Source organism: Diorhabda sublineata, chromosome 2 (assembly GCF_026230105.1).
Source record: "Diorhabda sublineata isolate icDioSubl1.1 chromosome 2, icDioSubl1.1, whole genome shotgun sequence".
Taxonomy (NCBI): domain Eukaryota; kingdom Metazoa; phylum Arthropoda; class Insecta; order Coleoptera; family Chrysomelidae; genus Diorhabda; species Diorhabda sublineata.
This window is the reverse complement of record NC_079475.1, coordinates 12,111,639-12,136,038: the sequence shown is the minus strand read 5'-3', so window position 1 is coordinate 12,136,038 and position 24,400 is coordinate 12,111,639. Positions and strand designations below refer to the sequence as shown.

General features: G+C 32.5%; 1 protein-coding gene across 1 annotated transcript; it reads right to left on the bottom strand.

Moving 5' to 3' along the window:
• Positions 1 to 1,778: 1,778 nt before the first annotated feature.
• Positions 1,779 to 17,725, bottom strand: LOC130453130 (actin-binding Rho-activating protein-like). Its single transcript, XM_056792740.1, has 5 exons — positions 16,638 to 17,725; positions 5,899 to 6,041; positions 5,668 to 5,839; positions 3,767 to 3,859; positions 1,779 to 2,364 (listed from the first exon to the last, which is right to left on the bottom strand). The coding sequence occupies exons 1-5, from the start codon at positions 16,668 to 16,670 to the stop codon at positions 2,248 to 2,250; spliced, it is 558 nt and encodes a 185-aa protein (XP_056648718.1). The 5' UTR covers positions 16,671 to 17,725; the 3' UTR covers positions 1,779 to 2,247.
• Between the last annotated feature and the right edge of the window lie 6,675 nt (positions 17,726 to 24,400).

Sequence of the window (24,400 nt, the reverse complement as noted above, 5' to 3'; positions counted from 1 at the left end):
CAATAGGCCCAGACACATCTTTGGTGTAGCTAAAAGTGTTGCTATCTGCTTACAAGGAGGGCTCGGCAGAGATGAATAGATATACCAGCATCATCAGACATAGATGAATTTTCTGCCTCTCCCACTAAACAATTGTTCCTATTAGATTGGCGTCAAATTCGACTAGTGACCCGATTTTTACGTTCGTCTAAGACGCCATTTCCATATTATGGACATCACGGACTACCAAGAGTGTCGCTAGTGCATTGAGGAAGATGAAACTGCAAAGTACGTCATCTATAAGTATACTGCACTCATACGAGCACTCACAGCTTACCTAATGACATTAACGGGCTCAAGCCAAAGCCTCTGATTGAAGGACATTGGCCTGTGTCCCATGGGTAATGTCAAATGCGGCGACGAACCTATCAGAATGTCTGAGCTTAACGGCCATCGGAACTATGAACTCCCCTACACTCGGTTTCCTCTAAAACTAGTAGTTCTTTCATTCTTGATCCTTTAATGAATGTTTGAATCTCCGTTGGACTCAATTGAGATGAGTTCTTCCGTTTTATGTTTTAAACTATGATATTCAGTAATGAAAGTATGTGGACAAATATTTCGAATTCTATCCAAAGAACCTACAATCTTCTAACAGTTCGAGTTTCATAAAGTGTTCATTCAAGTGGCATTGTCCTGTTAACAGAGCAGACTTGATCTAAGTAATGCATCCTTCCGATATCTTCTGGTCGTAGTTTTCATTTTAGCTTTGGAATTTTAGCTTTTTTTATTTTCCTACACATTTCTTGGGTGTCTTTGCAATTTCTCTTCAGATTCCAGTAGTAGTCAGCTATCATTTTTTCATTCCACCTACCTTGATACCATATTTCCATTCCTTATATGTCTTGGCGGAACCCCTCAAGGTTCTCAGGGAAATAGTCAAAGTGGGAATATAGGAAGTGCAAATTCAATATGCATCAAAGATTTTTATAATGGTGTAATATTGTTTCAACTAGGTTTTTATACTTAAAATCTTTATATTTAACCAAAAAACGCCGCACGACTTTTTCAAAGCTCATGCAAGCAATTTTTTCTTTCCGATTGATACTTTTTTCAAAATTTGGATTTGTGGACCCAAAAAAAACTCCCGCCTTGATTTTTCTGAGGTTATGCGGGACATTTTTCTAAAAGATACTTGAAGCAGGCGCCTTCTGATAAAGCGTATAACTCATCTGTTGACCTAGCAGAAGAAATAAGCTTCGAACATTTGATTTTTCTTAGAAGAAACGGAATAAATCTCGTTCTCTATAGCGATTCCATGAAAAGAATGTACCTGGGGACAGAGTTTTTTTTATTTCAGTCTTATCTTGGAACTTCAGATTTCTCTTTCGATAGGCTTAAATCTCATTACATCTTTCTGAAGTAACTATAAATGTTACTTCTTAGTAGCATGCATCTGACAACGTGAATTTTCAAATGAAACAACTAGTTAACTACTAATTGTATACACCTGAAACAACTTCTAACTCCGTTCGAAAAATTAAATATTCATTATCAAATGAAAAACCCAAATAACTTTATCAGCAACACTGCATAACGCACTCGCCGATTTTAGGTTACTTGCTGTCAAAATTATCTACTTACATCAATTTCTAGATAGCAGCGTTGCACCATGTCTATTTTAAAAACTTAAAATCCGGAAAAGGAAACTACGCCGCTTTATAAAAATTGAGCAGTGACCACGTGGTGTCCATACATATTTGTATATGAATTAATAAACTAGGGATTGAAATAATCACTTTTATATTGTTTGTAAAGTTTATTTGTAAAATTATTTTATCGACTATAAAATGGAAGTGACAATACTGAATCTTTTGAGTATAGTAAAAACGAAAAGTACTTACATAAAAATATTTACAACAGTTACGATTTTAACAACTACATCTTCTTATACTACAAATGATGCTTTCAATTTCATATCTTCCTAATCTTCAAATGTTAGTCATAAATTGAAGATGATCTATATAATTTTTCTTAATGGCGAATGAAAAACTTTCAAAAACTCGATTTGTATATTTTTTGCCCACAAACATTTTAAAGTGAAATAAAAACAATAAATGTACTTTAGACCGGTTTGGAAATACTCGGCTGCATCTTTCTTTTAATTATAATACTTTTATAGTCATATTGTTAACAGTATTAGTGATATATGGTCCATTCTTCTTAGTTTAACGTTAGTACTTGCGACATTAATCAATAATTTATTTCCTAAATCTCTTCGCATTCCTTCAATGATTTCATTGCGTTCTCAATCCGTTCCTCTAAAAATTTTGTTATATCTTCAATTGGTTTCATGAGAATTATTGGCACGTGATCATCTTGTCTCTGTAATAAACAACATCGAATAAATATATATTCAGTATAAATTCAAAATTTAATAAGCAATTTTTAGTTCAAGAATTGTCTGGGTGAGAGTTTGGTTTTGTCAAAATGTTCATGTCGAACCACCTAATTTTCAAATTTCAAAATCGTACTTTTCCCAATTGCTTTAAGACGGCATAAAGAAGGAGATAAAAATGAAGCATCAAATTATCGCCCAATTACACTCCTTCCCAATAATGCTTTATTCTCCCTCTTAAATAATGTCCACTCCAGCGTAAACAGCCATCACTACACTGCTACAACTTTTTATAATGCCTTCGATTGAGTCAATCATTTTAATCAACAAATTGCTGTACTAAGGTTTCAAAGGAACACCTCTCGTCTGGTTTAAGTCATACTAACAGAAGGGTTGATACAACGTTGTCTTCTTGCATGCCATTAGATTGTGGAGCGCCAGCTCCTCTTGTTTTGTTTCCAAAGAACTGAACTTAGCCACCTACTTAACAGTCTATTATGCCCTTATTGAGTCGCATCTCCGATATGCCCTTCCCTACGTGTGGTGCAACTCAATTTAAGCGAATCTTAAAACTACAAAAGATATTTGCTCGGACTAAACAACAGGGCTTACTGCACGGACTTCTTCAAAAGATTAAAAATTCTGACTATTTCTTCCTTATTCTTTGAATCCGTTTGCCTAATTCGTAAGCAAGCTTCTTCAGAAAGGTCGTTGTACGGCTATCCACTTATGAACGCGGAGGACGATCTTTAATTATCTAGTCCACTTTCAGAATTAGTTGAGGCTCGTTATTTTACAATGCAAAAAAATGTCACTTGTCAATTGAAATCAAATCGATATCATCTTTTCCCGCATTTCGTTATAATTTGAAGGCATATTTATCTATTTCTATCTGTATTTAGTTATTGTTATGTTTGTTTTTTAGTTTTTACAAGCTTTTGTTTACAAATTGTAACAATTTTTTGACAATAAAGCATTTCTCTCTTTCTCTCTGCGTTACAAGGATAAAACAAATAATTATTAATGTTGAAAGACTGTTTAATTATTGGAACAAACTTCTTTGTTGCTTCACAGCTCTTAAATCTTTTTATTTGAACGAAAACTAATCAGAAAGAAAGGAATGTTAAAAAAATCTGCTTTAATATGTAAGAGATACTTTTTTAATTTCCTGTATGTTTGCTGTCAATATTTTAATGTCTTCAAGATTTGCTAAAAAAGTTGAACCCTTCTATGCATAATTTGGAAAGATTGATTTGATTATTCTTTTGCCACACCAAACATGAGATATCTTTGGATCACTATCAATACCAATATTTATATATCGGATGTGTCTTGTAGTACCAAGAACTATCAATGAAAATAAGTTGGAGACATTCAAAAACTACTTACTTGAAACAAACATTCTCCTTCAAAATCCACCAGATTATATTTTCGAGCCCTTAGTAAAATTCCAACCACTTTATCAGAAATAGCGGTATATATCTGAAAATGAAGCATACATTGTAATTATCGTGATTAAATCGACGACAAAATTATCAGTAAGCAGGGAGACTCAATCTCATCGATCACTTCACCGTCACCTTGAATATTTTTAAGACTGGAACTTAAAACATTTAAGTCATCCAATATTCACTGGCGACGGATCCCAAACAGCCCTCAATAACAGATCAACGAGCTCAACATAATTATATAACTATATATGTTTTATTGACTTCGAAAAACCGTTTAATCGAGTCAAATACACAAAACTTTTCCAATGTCTAAAATCATATAGAATAGGCTTTGTTGAGCCTATATCTGGCTAGATGAGAACAAATACCAATAAAAAGCGGAGCCAGACAGGGATGTGTTTTACCACCCCTGTGATTTTGTTCAATCTTCATTCACAGAACATATAAGAAGAAGATTTATATGGCAAGATAGGGGGCTACGTAAGGTACATAGATGATACTGCCATCATCGTAGAAAACAAGGAAGACTTGGAAATACTGCTGATTGAAGATAGAGTATTAATATAAACATCAAGTAAACGAAATGGATGACTGCAGATAGAATAAACATAAAACCAATTCCGATTATAATCAGTGGAAAAAACATTGAACTGATATCACATTTCAATTATTTGGGTAGCTGGTAGCTGGTTGAACAAAGAGATATCAGGGAGGATTAAAATTACACGTAGGGAATTTAGCGAAGGGAAACCAGCTCTCAGTAAAGAAAATCTCACAGTTAAGACGTTGCTACGTATTAATGTGAGACATGGATGCTTGGATAAAATAGAAGCGAATGATATGTGATGCTATCGGAGAATCCTCAAGTTTCTATGGACTGTACATAGAGTAATGAAGAGTAGCTCTGGCAGCTCAATATAGATTAAGAACTCCTGAACATCATAAAATCAAGAATGATTTCGGGCATATATTATTCTGGGGAAGGTTGGAAGCGGAAGATGGAAAGTTGGTAAAAAGCTAACACGGCTATGAAATATTGGAAATTGGACATGACTGGATGTAGAACAACTATTCCGAGTAGCAGATGAAGACCGATTCAACCAAATTGTCATGGAAATAGCCCACAAGCCAAGCCCGACACCAAAAGAATTAAGTATAGGAGGCAACCCTGCGTAAGGAAGCTAATATGTAATGATAATGTACGGTTTCAAAATCAAGAGCTCCAAAAACTCCAAGTCTATAGAGCGCTGTATGCAGGGCATATCAAAGATAAACCGTAAGAGGATCGAGTTGATTAGATGAGTGAACCATGTGATAGGCGTTATCTACTGGATCAAATATCTCAAATGGTAATGGGAAAGGTAACAGTTGGAACATAATGGGGGATCCGCGGATCCTTGTTATAATGCCAATTACAGTTTGTTCTTGGTTAGATTTTGGTTTGATGATATATTATCAAGAGAAAAATATACACACGTATAACTAGCAGCTGGATGGAGATTTCAAAATGATGGAATTTTAAATGGAGTAAATGATTTATTAGAAGTTATCAGAAGTAAAAGTTGAAGCAAATTTTCGCCGAGGAAAAATTCCCAACGTTGTTGAATCGTACTCAAAAAGCGAGTTGGTACAGTTTTACAGCAGAAGTTTCTAGATTTTTAAGAAATAACAAAGAAGAAGGCTACAAACAGTTATAGATAATATAGATACATTCGACAATAACATGTAAACGTATACAGAAGAATAATAGGGTATATCAGGATATCATGAGAAAATGATGAGTAGCCGTCTCTGTGATTTCGAAAATAGAGTCAGTTATTTAGGGGAACGAATACTTACTGCAAAAAGATCTCCGAAGCTGATGACTTTTCTAGGATCGCTAGGTTTTTCTTCAACACTGAAAAGACGTTCCCCGCATTGATCTATAACCTGACACAGCTGTAACATTTCCCTGCTGACATGAATAGTTGCTTTGAGTGATCTGATTTCCGAAAGAGAACCTTTTGGTGGTCTGTAACAAAGTTTATCTAATAGTGCTATTCAGTTTGAAATATTGAAATAGTTACTCACTTTCCATATTCTTCTTTGGATATGGACGGTCTAGGTAGACTACCCACTTGACTTCCATTTGAAAAAGGATTTATTGATTGACCTTGGATATGTCTATCAGCGAAATTGTTGAATAGAGCTACTTTAGACTTGAGTGGAGAGTCCTGAAACAATTGAAATCACTGTTGATCGAATGATTTGTTTATTGCTCTCCAATTTAGCTCTAATTGAGAATTAGTTTGAGTGCTACAGTTCTTGAAATGTATAAAAACAAACGAAATATTCTGGAAATTGGTCAAAAATTGAAAAAAATTATCAAAAGGATTGAAAATTAAATGAGTTTAGAAATGAGAATATACAGTCTTAATTTGGGAATCTTTAATGATAATACTGCTAGAACTAACGGGTTTTCCTCATCCTTAAAACAAGTACATGGAACAGGTTTTATGACATTGATGTTTAAATACCAATTCCCCTAAAACTTTTCGAATATTAATTCCCAGATTTATCAACATTGAAAAATGACTTCAGATAACCACAAAGAAAATAATTCAATGTTCCCTATACCTTTTACCATTGGCGGTAATATTCTTACCATTACTATTTTTGAATAAATACAAAAAATGATTCTGCCAGTCCATAAAGCGTAATTTCCCGTGAATGTGATTGTGTTTTGACAAAGGCAGTACAAATGCGACAAAATTTTTTAATAGAAATTTAATTTTCCTACGCAAGTTGAAACTTGAAATCCTTTAACTCAACATCCTTTCGTGAAAAGTGCAGAACGACGACGAATTGATTGATTTGAATATCCTTCAATTCTTCCATATCTAGCAGCTACATCTTCTTCCTTGCGAACTGCTTAGCGTCTCATTTTTATTCCAATTAACAGATCTGGAGGACGATTATGTTAACCATAAAATAAACGAAGTGCATTATAAGTTTGTAAAAACGAAAAACATCATTTTGATAAGAAATTCTCACAATTTGCAATCATTGATCTGGTATAATTCTATCCAAAGTAAAATGTCAAACGAAACTGAATACGAAGCAACCATCGGTTGTTAAATTGGTTACTAAATAATATAGTCTTGCTAACTCTAAGTTGTGAAACTCCAAGAAAAACCTTTAGAAACAAATAATATTGTATAGAGAAATTTGGATGTCTAAGAGCATCCATATCAGCTGTTCTTTGATGAAGGTGCAATTGCAATGAAGGATATCAAAATACCTAACTGATGATTCGTAATTTGAAGAATGGAATGGAGAGTTTAGATTACAGATAGTGGGTGTAATTAAATAATCGTCGCATTAACTATGATTGACGTTTTCTCATTTGAAAAATTTTGGATTTTCGAAACTATAGAGGTGATTGTAGGAATTATATTTCAATGAGTCTACCCCGTATTACACACCAGACCTTTCATTACAATTATATTTATGAACTCAAGCGCTAGTGCAGAAAATCAGAATAAACAAAAGTAAAATTAAAATAGATTGCCAGAACCGAACGATAAATTCTTGGATCAAAAATCTTGTTCTGATAATGACCCCTAACTATGTTAAAATGTGACATTGAAAATGAAATATTTACATGAAAGCTTTTCGTGACTTTGGAGGATATGCGAGCGTGTTGCTTTTGGAATACGGCCAGAATCATTTATTTGTGTTGTATTTATATAGTGCCCTAGGCAATTCCTTCATTGATTCATTTGATGATAATTTCAATAATTATAAGAGATATTTAATGTTAGTTTTGTTTTGGAATTACTCATATTTTAACTTTAATATTTATTTAGTTGAAGGTTTATTATTTTATGTTCATTGAAATATATCTAGAAATATGAACGAAAACAAGAAAATATTTTTCTTAGGAGACATACCATAGTTTTTGTTTTCTTTTTTATTTCGAAATTTGGGTGTGTGGATTCCGATTAATACGATAATGAATAATAAAGAATTTTTGATAATTATATTTAAACTTATTTAAATTTTCATCGTGTAAAATATACAAAAAACTATCTGGAATTTTTCTCAAATCCTTCATCTTGATAATTGATTGTAAGTGATTGTTACTAAGTCTACTAAGTTACTAATCAAATTTGACTGACCAAAAAAACAAAATTATTGTCGCGTTGGAAAAAGGATCGTTTCGGACAAATACAACTATACTCTTGTTGTAAGCCTCGACTGGGATGTCCTCCAGTACCTCAAATGAATTATTTTTTTTAACTTCTTCTGTGATTGATTGATTAGCAGAATTTACCGTTCTACGTTGCTTTTGATATGCTTAGTTTCATGATTCGTCGCCTAATGGACCCGAGCTTTTGTTTGAGCGATATCCAACGCGAATGAATTTTTTGAGCGCCAATTGTTGATGCAAAATTGATTGTATGCGAGTTGAATTAATGCCTAATCTGTTTCTAAAAACAAGCCACAAGGACCAAATATGGCGGATGCAGTGGCTGAACGATGGTCCGTGTTTCGTGTTTGTCCAAAAATGCTGTTGAAATTGTAGGAATTGTCTGCTCATCAATCCACTCGTTTATAAATAATTGCCTCACGACCAAATAGTATACTTATTGACCATGAACGAATTCATAGTGAACCAAACCACGGTAATCAAGGAAAATCATAAGCGTCAATTTGATTTTCTAATGCTAGACGAAGTCATATTCATAAGCCCATATCTCATCACCAGTGATGATGCTTCAGTTACGTTGCGGCGCTTATCGGATTTCTTGACAGAGGTCTTATTAACATTAAAAGATCAAGAGCGAACACTTTAAAGTTGATTTGTAAATGGGGCTTTGACGGATCCCACCAAGCACAATACAAACAAAAATTGGATAATGAGGCAGACCCAGCCGCAAATATTTTTCGAAGCTGCTTTGTACCTGTGCGACTAGTTTTCGGCAAAAACAATGAATAGGTGTTGGTGGGAAAACGCAACACCTTCGTCTCCCCGATTTTGTCGTCCAATACGATTTCGCTTCGTCAAAGAAACAACTGAGATTACTAATGAAGAGATTAATTACGTTATAAAATCCATTAGCAATTCAACTCCGACTGAGGTTGATAATGACGGCAATAAAATTTTGGTGTATTCCCATTTTGTAATGATCATGGTTGACGGGAAGCTCTGCAACGCGGCTACTGGCACAACATCCACCAGTCGTTGCTACATTTGTGGAAAAAATTCCAAAGATTTTAATAATTTAGAGGACAAAAGGAAAATTACAAAGAGTACTACTGTATTCGGTCTAGTTTACATGCTAGAATTAGATTTTTTAAACCATTCTTCTTTTAGCATACAAGCTGCCCGTAAAAAAGTATCTGGAGAGAAAAACAAATGAGGGAAAATAAATGAAGAAAAACAGAAAAAACTGAAATACAGGCCAGGTTTCGCAAAGGAACATGCCAAAAAAAATTTCGGAAATACAAATGATGGAAATACGAGCAGGAGAACCTTTAAGGATCCGAAATTAGCCTCAGACATTACAGGTATAGATTACGAATTAATATATAGATTAAAAGTCATTTTGAGAACGATCTCGAATGGATATATTATAGATGTGGAAATATATGAAAAATACGCAGAAGAAACTATACCCATGGTATCCAATGACGCTCACTCTGCACAAAGTACTAGTGCACCGGACATACATAATAAAAAATGCATTGGTACCAATTGGCCAGTTGTCTGAGGAATCAGGAAGACGTAACAAACATTATAGGACATACAGGCAGGATTACTCAAGAAAATTTTCCAGAGAATCCTAAACAGGCTTCTTTGGAGCTCAGATCCGTTCCTCAGTGCATCAAGAATTATAAAAAAAAGAAACTTGTCTTCGTTTCTATCTGGAACGTCGAACATGCTTGTGCCTGCCACACCGAAATCGATTATAATTTTGTAAAAATAATTAATTTTACTTCAAATTATAGTTATTAAAAGGACGCGTATTTAATATGACAATACTTTTTTAATTTTTATTTTGTTTTAAGTAAGTAATAATAAAGTTTTTTGTCTGTGTATAATTTGCTTGTTTTATTTTCGTCATTCTAAACCCCAAAAAACCACACAATTATTTTTGGCCAGATAGATAATTGAAATACTCCTGTATGCGTCGAACGGTAATATCTATTAATGGTTGTAGCTGGGTGCTTGTTATCGTGAACATTTCTGGGGCAGGATAACACTGTTTTTTTTTGCTTCTTGAATTAAGCTATAATAGGGAAAAAAGTTCTAGTTAGTTTTCCACAAAATTTCATATTGTCTTCGACTTAAGTCTGCATCTATAAACATTTTTAATGCTTGCATCGTAAGGCTTTTTGTATTTTGTTGCACGGGTTGGAGAGCTCGTAATATCTTTGAGTAGGTTTGAAGCATCACGTTTTCCCGATTTACACAATTCAACTTGAGCTGCGTGAAGTATTACACCGTGCGTTGTCAAGCATCTCTTCGGCGACCTCCACTTGCCGTTGTTTTGGCAAAAGAATCAGGTCTATTGATACGAATCTAGCATTGACAAAATTCGTATCTAAAACAATAACCAAAAATGTTGAATCAACCCATGAATATATTGGGAGTTTCCGCTATTTCTCTATATGGTGGTCAAATAACTAAAAAGCAATTTATAGAAAAAATATTATTCATTGTATATACTATATTGGATAGGTTACACATTCCAATAAAGTACTTCATATGAATAGAAAATATATATTATGGCTCTTAATAATTCTGGATTCTATTTTTGAGGTTCTGAAAATATATTATTTCCACCCTTAACCCACCGGAAAGGTGACGTCTGGCAGACAATTGCGCGCGAAGATTTGTTAACTGTAAACAAACACGTCTACGACTCTACGGTATGTAATCATTAAATTATTTCACAGCTTCTTTTTTCACTACTTTCGAATTTCTAACGGAATTTAGACAAATGATAAAACTTAAAAGCAATGTATCGTGGTCTGTCGCCTGCTATTAGTGTGAATTTTTTTACACTACAATTAATATACTAACGAATGGTTTGATGAAACCTAGAAGATGAGTATTTGCAATCCGAACATGAAAGTACCTCTGAAGTTACAGAAAGCGAAGAAGAGGATACTGGTAGTAGAAACAGGAAAAGTGAAAATGCGGAATCGATGTTTACTAAAGCTAATACAGAGAGCGAAGATGTTCTGAAAGCAAGTTTTATTATTGTATTAGAAATCGTGAAAAGATCAATGATCATGATGGTGATTTTATTAATGACTGTTTGTTGAAAGTTGCCTATGTTTCATTCATTCAAAATATTTCGCTCTCAAGAAACACTGTTGTTTCAAGAATAAATAATTTACCTCAAAATTTGGGTCTTCAACTGAAGGAAAAAATTAAGGAATTTACAAACTTTTCACTAGCTTTTGACGACAGCACTGATACTGTTGATACAGCTCAACTTGCTCTTTTTATACGAGGTATCAACAGTAACTTTGAAATAATTGAAGAAATATTCAAGTGCGTTCCATTGACAGGTACTACAACAGCGAATGATATTTATTCTGCTATTGAGCATTTGATAGCAGAATATAAATTCGACTGGAATATACTTAGCAGCACAACTACAAAATGGCGCTCTTGCCAAGTCTGGAAACATTCGAACGATGTGACAGTCAAAATCAGGGAATTTTGAGGGATTTCACTGTTCAATATATCAGGAATTATTGGCATCCAAAAATTTAAAAATTAAATTGTAAATTTTATAAGGAGCAGAGGACTAAATCACCGACAGTTCGGGCAATTTTTACAAGATTTGGACGAAAAGTTTTCTGATGTCCCTTATTTCACCGAAAGTCGTTGGCTCAGTCGAGGAGTAGTTTTGGAAAGATTTTTTCCATTACGTGACCTTATTCAAGCTTTCATGTTAGAAAAAAGGCAAATCAATTGATTATGACAATGACTGGTGGATTGATTGTGTCTTTTTGGTATAAATAATTAAAACTAGACTGATCTGAATATAAAGTTACAGGGTAAAAATTTGATTGTCACTCAAATGTATTCAAATATTCAAGCCTTTGAAACAATGTTGAGGCTGTGGGAAAATGAGGTCAAAAATCGAACTTTGAACCATTTCCCTTATTTAAAATCATTTGGCACAGTGAACCAAAAAAATTTGATGAATATTCTCAAATTCTGCAGAATTTGATTACGGAAATCAGTCGTTTTGAATACTTTCACAAAATGAATGAAATGGAATTCCTAGTTTTCAACAATCCATGTAGATGATAGATCTTCAATGTGACAGCATTTTGAAAGAAAAATTTAATGATGATATTAACGCTCTTACATTTTATACACAATATTTCAAGAGTTTGGATAATTACCAGGCATGCAGCAGGAAAAAAGCATGCAGCACGCATTGTCTGCATTTTGGTACCACCTATTTATGCGAGCAGATGTCATGAGAATAAATAAGAACAAACATCAATGAGCTTGTCAAAAAAAGAGAAGTCAGGTATCTGGATCCTCGAGCTCAATATAATCACCTACCAACTTTTTTAACTTTGATATGATTTTTAACAATTGAATTTCATATACTTAAATAATTTAATAAATAAAATATTATAAAAATACAGTTCATTTTTTTTTCAATCTGAACCATCTACAGATTCAAAATTTAATATATGACCCTCTGCAAAATTGAGTTTGACACCTCTGCAATAGACGAAAAATGTGCCAAAAGTTCAACGAGTCGTCCTACTCGCTGATGGCCATAAAGTATTCTTTCTTGATGTTTCCATCGTAAATTTATTTATTTTGCACTTTAAAAACATTGATACTGTTAGAGGAAAATCTTTAAATGTGAAAAAACTAGTAAATTAATTAATAGAGGAGCTTATGAAAAGGCGTTTAGATTAATCCTCGCATGCGGATTCTGTGGAACAAATTAATATAGAAAAACTTAAACCGTGTTCCATATACTCAAGAGCTGTTTGTTTATCGAATGACCAGATATGTTTGTGTAAAGTACATGCTCCCAATGCTCAAAACCGCAGTATGATTCATGCAAGATGAAAATTAGCGGTTGCTGGGAAGATAGTTTTGATGCTAAATACAATTAATGTATTGTTTCAATGTTGTTTATACGTATTGTAACGAAGTAGTTTATTTGTACTACAAGACAATTTTTGTGTATCTAGAGGCGGCTTCAAAAATTTATTATCTGTAGAAATCAATTGAAATACTGATATACAGTTTCCATTTATATAAATTTTTCTAAAAATATAGTTATTTTCTTAGTACCAAAAAATAATAGTTTCTAAGACGCCATGTTTCCGAGGGTTTACTAAAAGTCCCACCTTTCCGTTTAGGGTTAATGGAATTGATTTAAAAACCACCATAATACGTATAGGTAGCTGTACAAAATAAAATACTTATTGATTAATGTATATCTCACTTTTTTCCACTCTAAACTTTCAAATAAATCACAAGATTTATCTGGAACAAATATTTTTCTGAATCTAATTTGATATATGGATTTTTAAACTGTTTATTTCGATCCAAACACCTTGTTACATCTGACCTTGCTAGGAAAATTCCCAAGTTATAGTAATGGCGCAGCTGGGATTATAAATAGGGAATTCGTCCTTCCTGAGACCTAATAACGTTGTAATTTCCGGTAGACATAAAAATGACCGCACCACTTTCAAAGAAAGTGACTTTGGACTCGAATGTAAAATTATTCAGTTCCAGGAATCTTCAAGGTCTTTCAATCAATGAAATCTAATTTAATTCGGCTGTGTACTATTTCAAAGTTTATCTGAATGAAAATACGTACATAAATTGTTTAGAAAAATGCTTTATCTATAAATACTAAACGTTCCTTCGATTATAACACAAGGTCAATTTTAATTCAAGCGTTATTATCATGCCAATTTTTCTGGTGTTTAGAGAGGAAAGACAAGATCTTTTTTCAACAATTTGTAATGAGAATTATTTTAAAAATAATACTGTGGACAATTTCACGAAAAAGCAAAAGACAAAAGAAAATAAGATAGTTAAAATAAGGAATAACATTTCAAAATAAAAACTAGGAAAGATGAATGAGATGTTTTGGCCAGTCATGCAAAGAACTATTAATGCGGAGGTCATAAAAAGTACTTACAGAAACAATATTGGTGCATCGAGAGAGAGCTAAACGGAAAGAATAACGATGACAAAAGAGAACGAGGAATGAGAAAACAAGAAATAAAACTAGAGGATACACAGGATAGCAAAGAATGGAACTCAACTTCAATACGTTTCACATCTGAAAAAGGTTGGATTGAGTGAACATGGTGTATAAGAATATAATGATGCGACTCCTATAAATACAAAAGAGTTTTTGAAAAAACGAAGATGATTAAGACACATGAAATATTTATAGAAAAAGAGAATATTGAAAATAATGCTATATAGAAATCCCTTTTGGAAAATGTGGGAAAATCATAGTAATACTAAACTGCTACTAAACCTAATTGGAAAGATATTCTTCTAATTATCTCATTTAGAGTCTTATTCTGCTTCTATTATTTTCTCATTTCATCATAATTGATCTATCCATTGTCACTCTTGAGAATGTTTTTCCATGTTTTCATGTATTTTTATCTTATCTGATTGTTTTTTTTTTTGAGAAACAGCGGATTAAGCAAAAGTAAGCCCATAAGTAACGTTTTGAGTTTGAACAATAGCTATTTACCTTCAGTCTCTGAAGACAATAACTTGGTTATCGAAACGCTCATATCAGACAATGTAATTGTGAGTGCTGGTGTAGTAATGGTTTAAACAGTGTAGTGTGTTCAGTATGAATATCATCAATGATTCCAAAAACTACAATTTAACTAAGGGAATGGTTTTTATTTTCAATATTTTTTCAATCAAACTAGACATTTCAAAGAACGAAAATTTCCTCAGAGCTGTATTTTGGTCAAAACATTGGGTTCGCCATTGGTGTGCTAATGAAATTTAATTAACCTCAAAGTAGTAACTTCATGAATTTTATGAGATATATGGACAGTTTGTGAAAATAATTTTTGTATCATAAAAAACCAAAATGTTGGCCCTCAGACTTGAGTTACTTTCTTAACACATGTGGAATCGATGAGAACTTCTGGAAACTTATTTCATGATATGAATGTCTTCAAAAAAATTTGATTTTCTGAGACACAAAAACAAAAAGGCAAGAATAAGAACACTTCCAAACCGTTAAATAATATTTTTTTCCCAGAAAAATAGGAAAATGTCAATAAGAACGCAAGGACTTGAGTACGAATCGAAAGTACTTTCTATAGTCTTACAGGAATCAGAAAATCGCGGACTGGTCAAATCTCGTTCGGTCTATTAGAGAAAACAATAAATTCTCTTCTAGAAATTGGTCGTCTCTAATTTAGCCATAATTGGTTAGGTTAGTAATTCCTGGAGAATTGTTCAAACATTTTTATATATCTACTTAGAAGGATTTTCCTTGGGAAATATTAAATTGATTCTGATATCTTAGATTTTTCTTACATACTCTTTTTTACATAAATTTTCGTTTTCTTTCACTTACTTACATTGTTACACTACTGGCTTCTTAAATGAGAGATTTTTCAGAAAAAACTGATTTTATAATTAATACTTCTAACTGCAATACCATCTATTTAAAATGCAGATAAATACGAGGCTTGCTACTTAAGTTTTGGGATAAGGCAGCACTGGTTTAATGACATTATAAAGATTAACATTTTTGACAGGCAAGATCGTCATGTAACATATTGTGAAATTAGGCATTAGTTCACATCGCCTACAATCAATTTGCATGAACATTTGGTTGTCAAAAAGATTCGTTCGTGTTGGATACCGCATAATTTGACCATTGCTCAAACAAAAACTCGGGGCCATTAGTGGCGGACCCAAATGAGCGACGAATCATGAAACAAGGCATATCAACCCGAAACTAAACAACAATCGACTGTATGAGTCTTCCAAGACAAACCAAAACCAAATCGCGCACTAAGAGCTTCTAAGCAAATGGTCGCTTATTTTTTCAGAATTTCAGGAAAACCAATCACGGACACCACGACAATACGAGCTCACACACATCAGTTCAAACAAAAATGTTTTTAACAGTCAAAACATTGAAATAATGGGTCATCCGCCGTACAGTCCTTGTTTGGCATTCAATAATTTCTCCTTATTTCCACAGAACGGGAATAAATTGCGAGATCAACGTTTTTCTACATCTGAAGAAGGGTTGATGCGTTCAAAACGCATTTTTTTGGAAGTTCAAACGCATGTAAAAGTGTATTTTTTTTAATAGAGCATATTTTGAAAAACAATAAAACTATATCCAATTATGTATATTCGATTTTTTGGTCTATGTCAAAATTTGACTTGCAACCCTCGTATGTAGATAGTTTTTTTATAAAATGATCAAGTAAATAAATTATTTAAGTGTCAAGATACTTCATTTTACAATTCGATTTTTCTTTCAATTGAAAATGAATGAAAATTGGATGTCTTCACACATAAAAAAATCGATTAGAAAGATTAATCGATGGGACCCAGCAATTTTTGATAAAAATTGGCATTGGAGCTTTCCAATTTATAAGTTAAATATACAGATTTTATATTCAATTAAAGTAACTTCTGTATTAGAAAGCGATCAGAATTCCAAAAATCCAAATTTCTAGATATGAATTTCTATATAATGTTGATTATTTTTATCACAGAAATTTAAAAAAAATATATATGTACTAACCACAAAAACCCTTTCGTTGACACAAGTAGACATCTCGAAATATTGAAAAAAATAATAGTCACTGCACAAACTCACTTAGATAATGCTATTCACTATTTTTAACGTTGAAATTAAGAGAAAACAAAATTTTCTGAATGTGATGTTTTTATTCGGCCGGCAAATTAATGAATGTAACTAAACGATGACCAAACGACGTTTATATTCTGGCATCGATGGAATGTGCAAAAATATAGCGAATATTATATTATGGAGAGCGATGCCGACGCTTAGCTTCTTGTGACGTCAAAATTTGATATATATTTTCGAATTCTCGCTCGGTGCTGACAGATACACTCATTCTTTTGGTATTTTCTAGAATTTACGAATGCTAGTAACGCACTCGATATTTACATCAAATTTTTCCGAAAATATATACATTTTATTATTTTTAGAATAAAAGTAAAATTTCTGCAGTGCTTTGTAAGCGAGAGACCGGAAACTATGTCGCTTTCTTAAATTCAATTCCAGCGAATAAATTCTAATGTTTAATCAATATAATCTCCCTCGATATCAACGGTACTAAGTGTGTTTATTGAATAACGGGAATTTTTTTTCATATTATGTATATAAATTTAATTTAATACAAACCTCTCCTCCATGCGAATCTTGTTCGAAACAGTGCAGAAAGTCAAATGTCAAATCCTTCAGGACTTGAGACGTTTTATGTCAAATCGTATTCCTTTTAATGCAGATTTGATTCGTCACACATTATTACCTTTAATTCATTTTCAATCGCATTCAAAGTATCAATACAAATATTTTTGTCCAGCTTTTGCTGGTTTCGCAAGTTGAAATTTTCACTAAATGTTCCGAATACATTGTTTTTCGATACCTATAGAATCAGTAATCATACGACGTGGAAGAGCTACCTGAACATAAATCAACATTCTCAATGCTAACCGATAGAGTTAATTAATTATTAAATTATGCTTTTTATTTTTCTACATTTTTTTTTCATGAACGTAGAAAAAATATTGTATACAACTTGTTGCATGAATAACTATTTATCGCGAATTCTAATCGGCTTTTGTGAAATTTTGTCGTCAACTGCGTAGAACATGATTCCGAAACTCTTAAATTCCTACACAAAATGTGTTTTACTTCGACTTGCCAAAAATTTAAAACATTTTTTTTTTCAGTCATTGATAGAAAAACGTCCTTCCCAACATAATATTCTTAATTTTTTTTGTAAAAACTGTCATCAAAAACGATAATTAATAAATAAAAAGGTGAATAATATTTCATCAGGCGCCAGTTATGTTGTCTATGCGTACGAAAATACGAAAAAAAATATTATTTATAAAATGATTGCAAAACTAGTATAGGCGTCGGCGTCGGTTCTTGGTTAACAGTTGCTAATAATCATTTAATCCTATGTCGTTTTACCACATTTTCACTCCGTTAGTTTAGTTTTTGTTTGTCTATTTTTTCTAAAGATGGCACCAAATTTTCACTATTAATCAAGCTATTAAATTGAAATTTCGTATACTTTCTCGCTTTTGATAACAATACATGATTCAATAAAAAAATGATGATATACTTGATTATACATGTAAATCAATTAACTTCTCTTCACATTTCTATACAGACATATTCACAATATACTTAGACGACGCCATCTGAAAGTTGTTCGCTCTGTATTCATTTATATAGAGAAAGCTGCGTTTTGACGGTTCCATGTAGTGAAAGTGACAGCAAAACACTTTCGGGACGTTCTGGAGTAGACAATTTTAACTGCCTTAAATGTGATTCCAGCCATTTCAATGTTGACAGTTGACAGTTTCACTTCGATGACACAAACACATCTACAAATTATATCGAAGACACAAACACATCTACAGAGATTCCATCAACATCTAGTAGAGATATACTTATACATATTCAATATGTATCCAATGCAATAAATATTAATAATTATCCTGGAGGTACAATCAACATTACTTTTTCAATAATTTTTGAAAGATTGATAAAAAATTACATTTTGACTTAACTTTAGTATTTATCAAAATATATTTGATCGTAACTGCTATTATTTTCTATTCGTACCTTGACTTTCTTTCTTGACTATTCTCATTTCGTAATTTTTCCAATTCATTCCCACATTAATAATGAATAAGCTAGTTCTCACGCTTCTTATTTAGGTTACCACTCAAAAAAGCTACTTATTTTATAGATATACTTTTTTTATTAGATTAGATTAGATAAGATTTGAATCTGTACTAAAGACTATTCATCAGTCAATTAGCAACGACTTTGCAAAGTTAGCTACTTTACTCGGGGCTATGTATCTCAACTTTTCGAGTTTTCAAAAGCTTCAATGTAAATAATGTAGCCTCTGTTTTTCAACAGCTTCGCACTCACAGAGAGCTGTTTTCTTAGGTTCCTTGTAGAAACTATTAAGAGATGTCATGAGTTTCTCCGATATTTTTCATAGTGTCCAGTAAGCATACCAGAAGATTTTCTTAGTTCATATTTGCCAATAAAAGAGCCTTTTAAAACCAGCTTGTATAATAAGACGGAAATCTCTTCGATTACCTCATACTTGGAATCTTATTCCATGTACGGATTTCTGATACCTTTTTTATCTCTCACTTTTTTATGACCAAGACTTGACGGCTTTCTTAGGAACCCATAGAAGGTTGCAGCACTATGAAAGAAGTTGTACCAACTTTCTTCATAGCGTGGTCAGCTTGTTCCATGCTTTGTTGTTTGCCCGCACTGAATTCAAAGATTATGTACATTCCCATATCAGCTTTGACTCAGTGTTTGGGGATTATGAGTTTGAGGGGCTGATCAGCTATCTGATCTTTGTATTGCAACAAATTATCGTCTATACTTATGTCTTTTTTTACTACATTTTCAAATTTAATTCACTTATCTTTTGATGCCTTATGACATTATGTAGTTTTCGATATAGCTTTCATCATTGACATAAACTGTATAATGTCATACGAGCTTCTAGTTTTCGATACCGAATATTGTACAGAAATATCATTCCCCATCATATTTCTGTACAGTTTCTGCTCTAGTTTCTACTCAATAGGTCAAATATCTTGTGAGTGTCTTGTTTGTGAAACAGCCAAAGGAAAATGGATTAGGCCTTGGAATCAAAGGAGATCAAGTCGTTCGACTTCGAACGTGTTAAAGTTGTTAAACAATGGGCAAGATTCGATTATTTTTTCAAAATGGAAACGAAGCTAATTAAACATGTCAACATAAGAAATATGATAAGTTATGTTTATACAACGAAATGTCATAAATGTCAATTGTGACTTTTGACAGCTCTATACCACCAATAGGAGGCGTTGTTTTTGTAAATTTCAATATAGAAGACGACATAACTGTCATACATAATTGAATAGACGTAAAGTTTCATGAACAGGAATCTGAATTTGTCAATATTGAGAACCGTACAGAAATCGAAATCGAAAATTACATAAAAAGTTGTTGTTGTAAACATATTTTCAAAAATACTCTTCGTGTCGAAAGAGGTAGTTGATTAACTTTCGAAGGAAAGTAAATATATCATCGAGTTAAAATTAAAAAATAATTTTGTGAAATTGTGGAGCTGGTTTTAATTTTTTTAACTCACTATTTCCGTACGTCACTGTGTATCATCGACTGTTAACGTGTTTTGGTCGGCATAAATTTGAAAAATAGTATAAATGAAATAAGTTTACGATTCATCAAATAGTATTTTTTGAATTGCATATGATGATATCAGAACGGCAATTGGGCTACGTTTCAAAAGAAAACTTTTGAAATTCTTGGAATAACGTTTTTTCGCTAATGACTGCCAAAAAATACTCAAGGTTAAAATCAATCGGAAGCTAGGATTATGAACAAAAGACGATTCACGGATTGAACCAGGTTGGAATTTTTAAAATCATGGACGTTTCGACTCCCACTCTGAGCCATTATCAAGAGAGGGATGGAAGTAGAGTGGTTATTTTTTTATTCTAACTACTCAATCTGCCTATTCGTTATTTCTTAAAGTTGCAGATACGATTAATTATATACTGTACGAGATATTGAATCGTTCAGATTTCTGTATACTTATTTATCTACCCTTATTTAAGTTCGAAATGTTCTGATTAATGAAGCATTAATTTATAAAAAATTATACAAAAATAAATTGAGGATTTTATCTTTGTAAAACGTACAAATCAATGCTGGAAGAAATTAATTATATTGTAGAATTGAAACAAATTAGGCTAATTAACAATTATTCAATCTAATTCATACTGAATGGTATTTTGGAACAACAACAAATAACGGCCAAAAATGTATTACTCATCTATCGGAGTTTACTGATGCTGGCAACATATTTTCTGGATAATTAGTGTTGGCCAGCACGAGAAGTTGATTAACGTACGTCATACTTGTCTAAATTTGGCATCTTCTGTGGTCTTTTTACGCCCTTGGACTTGGCACTTTTCACTTATTGGCACAGTTTACTGATTTGTTAAGAAAATGTAATAACAATGCAATGTTGAATCAGACATCATATTAACTGTCAATAAACATTTTAAGTGATATAAATCTGGTTGAAATTCGTCGAATACGACGGCGAAATCATTACTTTCAATACATTCTTCTTTTGCAATACTCTTTGCACAGCTTCAAAAGATGCTTGCGATCATTATCTGCTGAAAGATGGAAAGATGAAAGTTGAGATTACACAGTGATCTAGTATCATTATTCCTGCGCACAAACCATTCTTTTTAATATTCTGAATGCATTTCCTCATGTTAATGTCCAGCTTTTTTAGATACGAACGCGTTCAAATCCTTCTTTAACAAATTCTTAATCATTACCAATATGGGTAATAATAAGAAGATTTCCAATTCCAAATAAGACATTGAAGTCGGTCGATTAACCACCTACAAAAATTTGATGTTTGCTTTTTGCAGTTGCGAGAAAGTTGGATTGTTTGCTACCATAAAGTAGACAAATTACTCATTGCTGTTGAGAGAACTTGATTACATCCAGTAGAAAGGAAGGAGAAACATTTCTTCTCGTTCTAAATACTATTTATTGGTGGTGAAATAAACTCGATTTGAGTCGATGGAAGCGGCAAAAGCAATGGTTTTTAATTTTATTTATAATTCGGATTTGCAAGTATTCTAGTTTCAAATTTTGACAGTGACAGTGAAAGTGAAAATTTTATTACCAATGACGATGCAATTTTATCAGATCTTAGTAACACTTCATTTGTTGATGACGATCCACTTGCATGGAATATGATAGGTGATCCATTTGGGCATACTCGACCTGATAATGTGCCAGAATTCATTGGAGTTGCAGGTTCAAATCCTGATGTGTTTCCTAAAGGAAGACGTATCTTTTACATGTAGTGTAGATGTCTTTTTGCTAGATGAATCGTTTAATTTTATTATGCAATGTTCAAATACGAAAACTCAATCATATTTTGCAAATCAACCACATCTAGATTTTCAAATTCATGGTATACAATGGCGCGATGTTACCACAAAAGAAATTAGAATATTCTTTGGATATCTACTGAATATGGGCCTCAATAAAAAACCACAAATTTTAATGTATTGGAGTGCGCGCTATAATCTAAACGCTCCATGGATTAGGGAGAAAGATCTGAGCCGATACAGATTTTTATCAATATAAAAATTCTTAAGATTTGCTTACTCAAATGCTTTACAAGAAAATTATAGATTAGAGAATTTTTCAACATAATCATTAACCAAAAAAGAATGTTGTTGAAAAATCGTACAATATATAAAGTTCGGAATAAAAAATTTTTAGCCCATACTGGACAAGGTCAGTCTCTGAAGACGATAACTTGGTTAACGAAACGCGCGACAGGCAGTGTAATTGTGAGAGTTGGTGTAAACAGTGTATTTAGTATGTCACCCTGATTATTTAACTTCATAATAATTACGTAGTTTCCATCAGCAATATAAACAACAATAATGGACACCAAAAACTCAATATATTCGTTGTAATTAATTCTGCGATATTTATGGAAAGTATAATGTCTGTGAGATTTAACATTGCCAATAATTAATACATTTTGTCGTAATCTAAATAAAATCTCTATTTTTTTCAGTTGCCAGACGTAGTTTGTTGCCAATTTTGCAGTGTACTTGTGTTCAACTTGACCGGATGTACACTTGACTATATAAAAAATTAGAAATAGAATCAAATATGTAATGGCTTTGACTGTTCGAATTTAGTAGAACAAATCGTTTTTTTCTTTTGAAATTTGTTTTAATCAAGAAAATAGTTTGCCTTTGGTATCTCAATAGTGTACATTGTAAAAAATTGCATATTTCACACTTAGATATTATTCTGATCGATATTAGAGAGATTAATTTGAAAATGGTGGCCCTTTTAGCGAAAAACCAAATTAAAAAAATATATCATGTTTAAGGCACGATTACAAGGAAACTGCTTGTTTTACATAAATTCACTAAGAGAGCTTCTTTCTAGAAAATTTAATTTCTCATAAGAATACGTATCGCTAAAATTTTTTAAATTGATAATAATTGACGAGTTTCAAGTAAAAAATGCGGTTACTGTGATAAAATCAATAATCGTAACGATACACCCCTTAATAATATTATTAAGGACTCAAACTTTTCATCCATCATTTTTTTTCATAATCACGAATATTTTCTCTTTAAAAAAGTGGTCGTTTTTTTAGCCCAGGCTAATGTATATAAGCCTTACTTATAAACCAAAATTTATCGTCTCCGAATCCGACATTTAAAAAATGTGTTGTTTTAGCTATAACTTTATCAATTTTTGAGCTACATGGTCATCTGCAGAAAAGGTCATGACGTTGGTTTTTTGGGATGTGCGGGGGTCATTTCCATAATTTCTTCTTAAAAAAAAGGAGAAAGTATCAGCGTCGAGTGTTATGCGAACTTATTACAACATTTCAGCGAAGAAATCAAGCAAAAACTACCGCATTTGGTTAAGAAGAAAGTGTTGTTTCATCCAGCTCAAACATGCGTTATTGCAATGTTATTGCAAAGTTTGAATCGCTACCCATGCACCCTATTCGCCAGATTCAGCGTCATCGGATTATTTTCAGACTTTTTTCCAAAATTTTTTTGTACATCTCTACTATCTTCGTATATTTATAATTTAAAGAAATTCAAATTTTTATTATCAATATTTAACAATCATCACTTAAGCCTAATATTCGTACAACTAAAACACATTAATGCTTTACGTAGTTAGGAAGCTTCGCAGCCCGTCCAAAATCTGCTAAGTTGTTAGATGTTGGTATAATATTATCCGCAATGGTATTTCTATAAACGCTGGAATGTTCAACATAGCCCTCGACTGACATGTTTCTTTTTACCACCATAAAAATTTGCTCCTGATGCTGCTACCAAAGAAAAAAACACAGTCATGATTCCCACATTTTTTCTTGTTCAACCAGAACTAGAATACATAGTTTCAACAGGATGGTGCGGTTACTGTGATAAAATCAATAATCGTAACGATACACCCCTTAATAATATTATTAAGGACTCAAACTTTTCATCCATCATTTTTTTTCATAATCACGAATATTTTCTCTTTAAAAAAGTGGTCGTTTTTTTAGCCCAGGCTAATGTATATAAGCCTTACTTATAAACCAAAATTTATCGTCTCCGAATCCGACATTTAAAAAATGTGTTGTTTTAGCTATAACTTTATCAATTTTTGAGCTACATGGTCAACTAAAAAATATT

Bases quoted from the DNA above. Each gene is read 5' to 3' on its own strand.
- LOC130453130 (XM_056792740.1), bottom strand. From the start codon at position 16,670: ATGTCTACTTGTGTCAACGAAAGGGTTTTTGTG. The intron at 5,840-5,898 runs GTGAGTAACTAT...ACTTTGTTACAG, and splicing joins TCCAAAGAAGAATATGGAAA to ACCACCAAAAGGTTCTCTTT. The intron at 3,860-5,667 runs GTAAGTATTCGT...CTTCATTTTCAG, and splicing joins GCTTCGGAGATCTTTTTGCA to ATATATACCGCTATTTCTGA.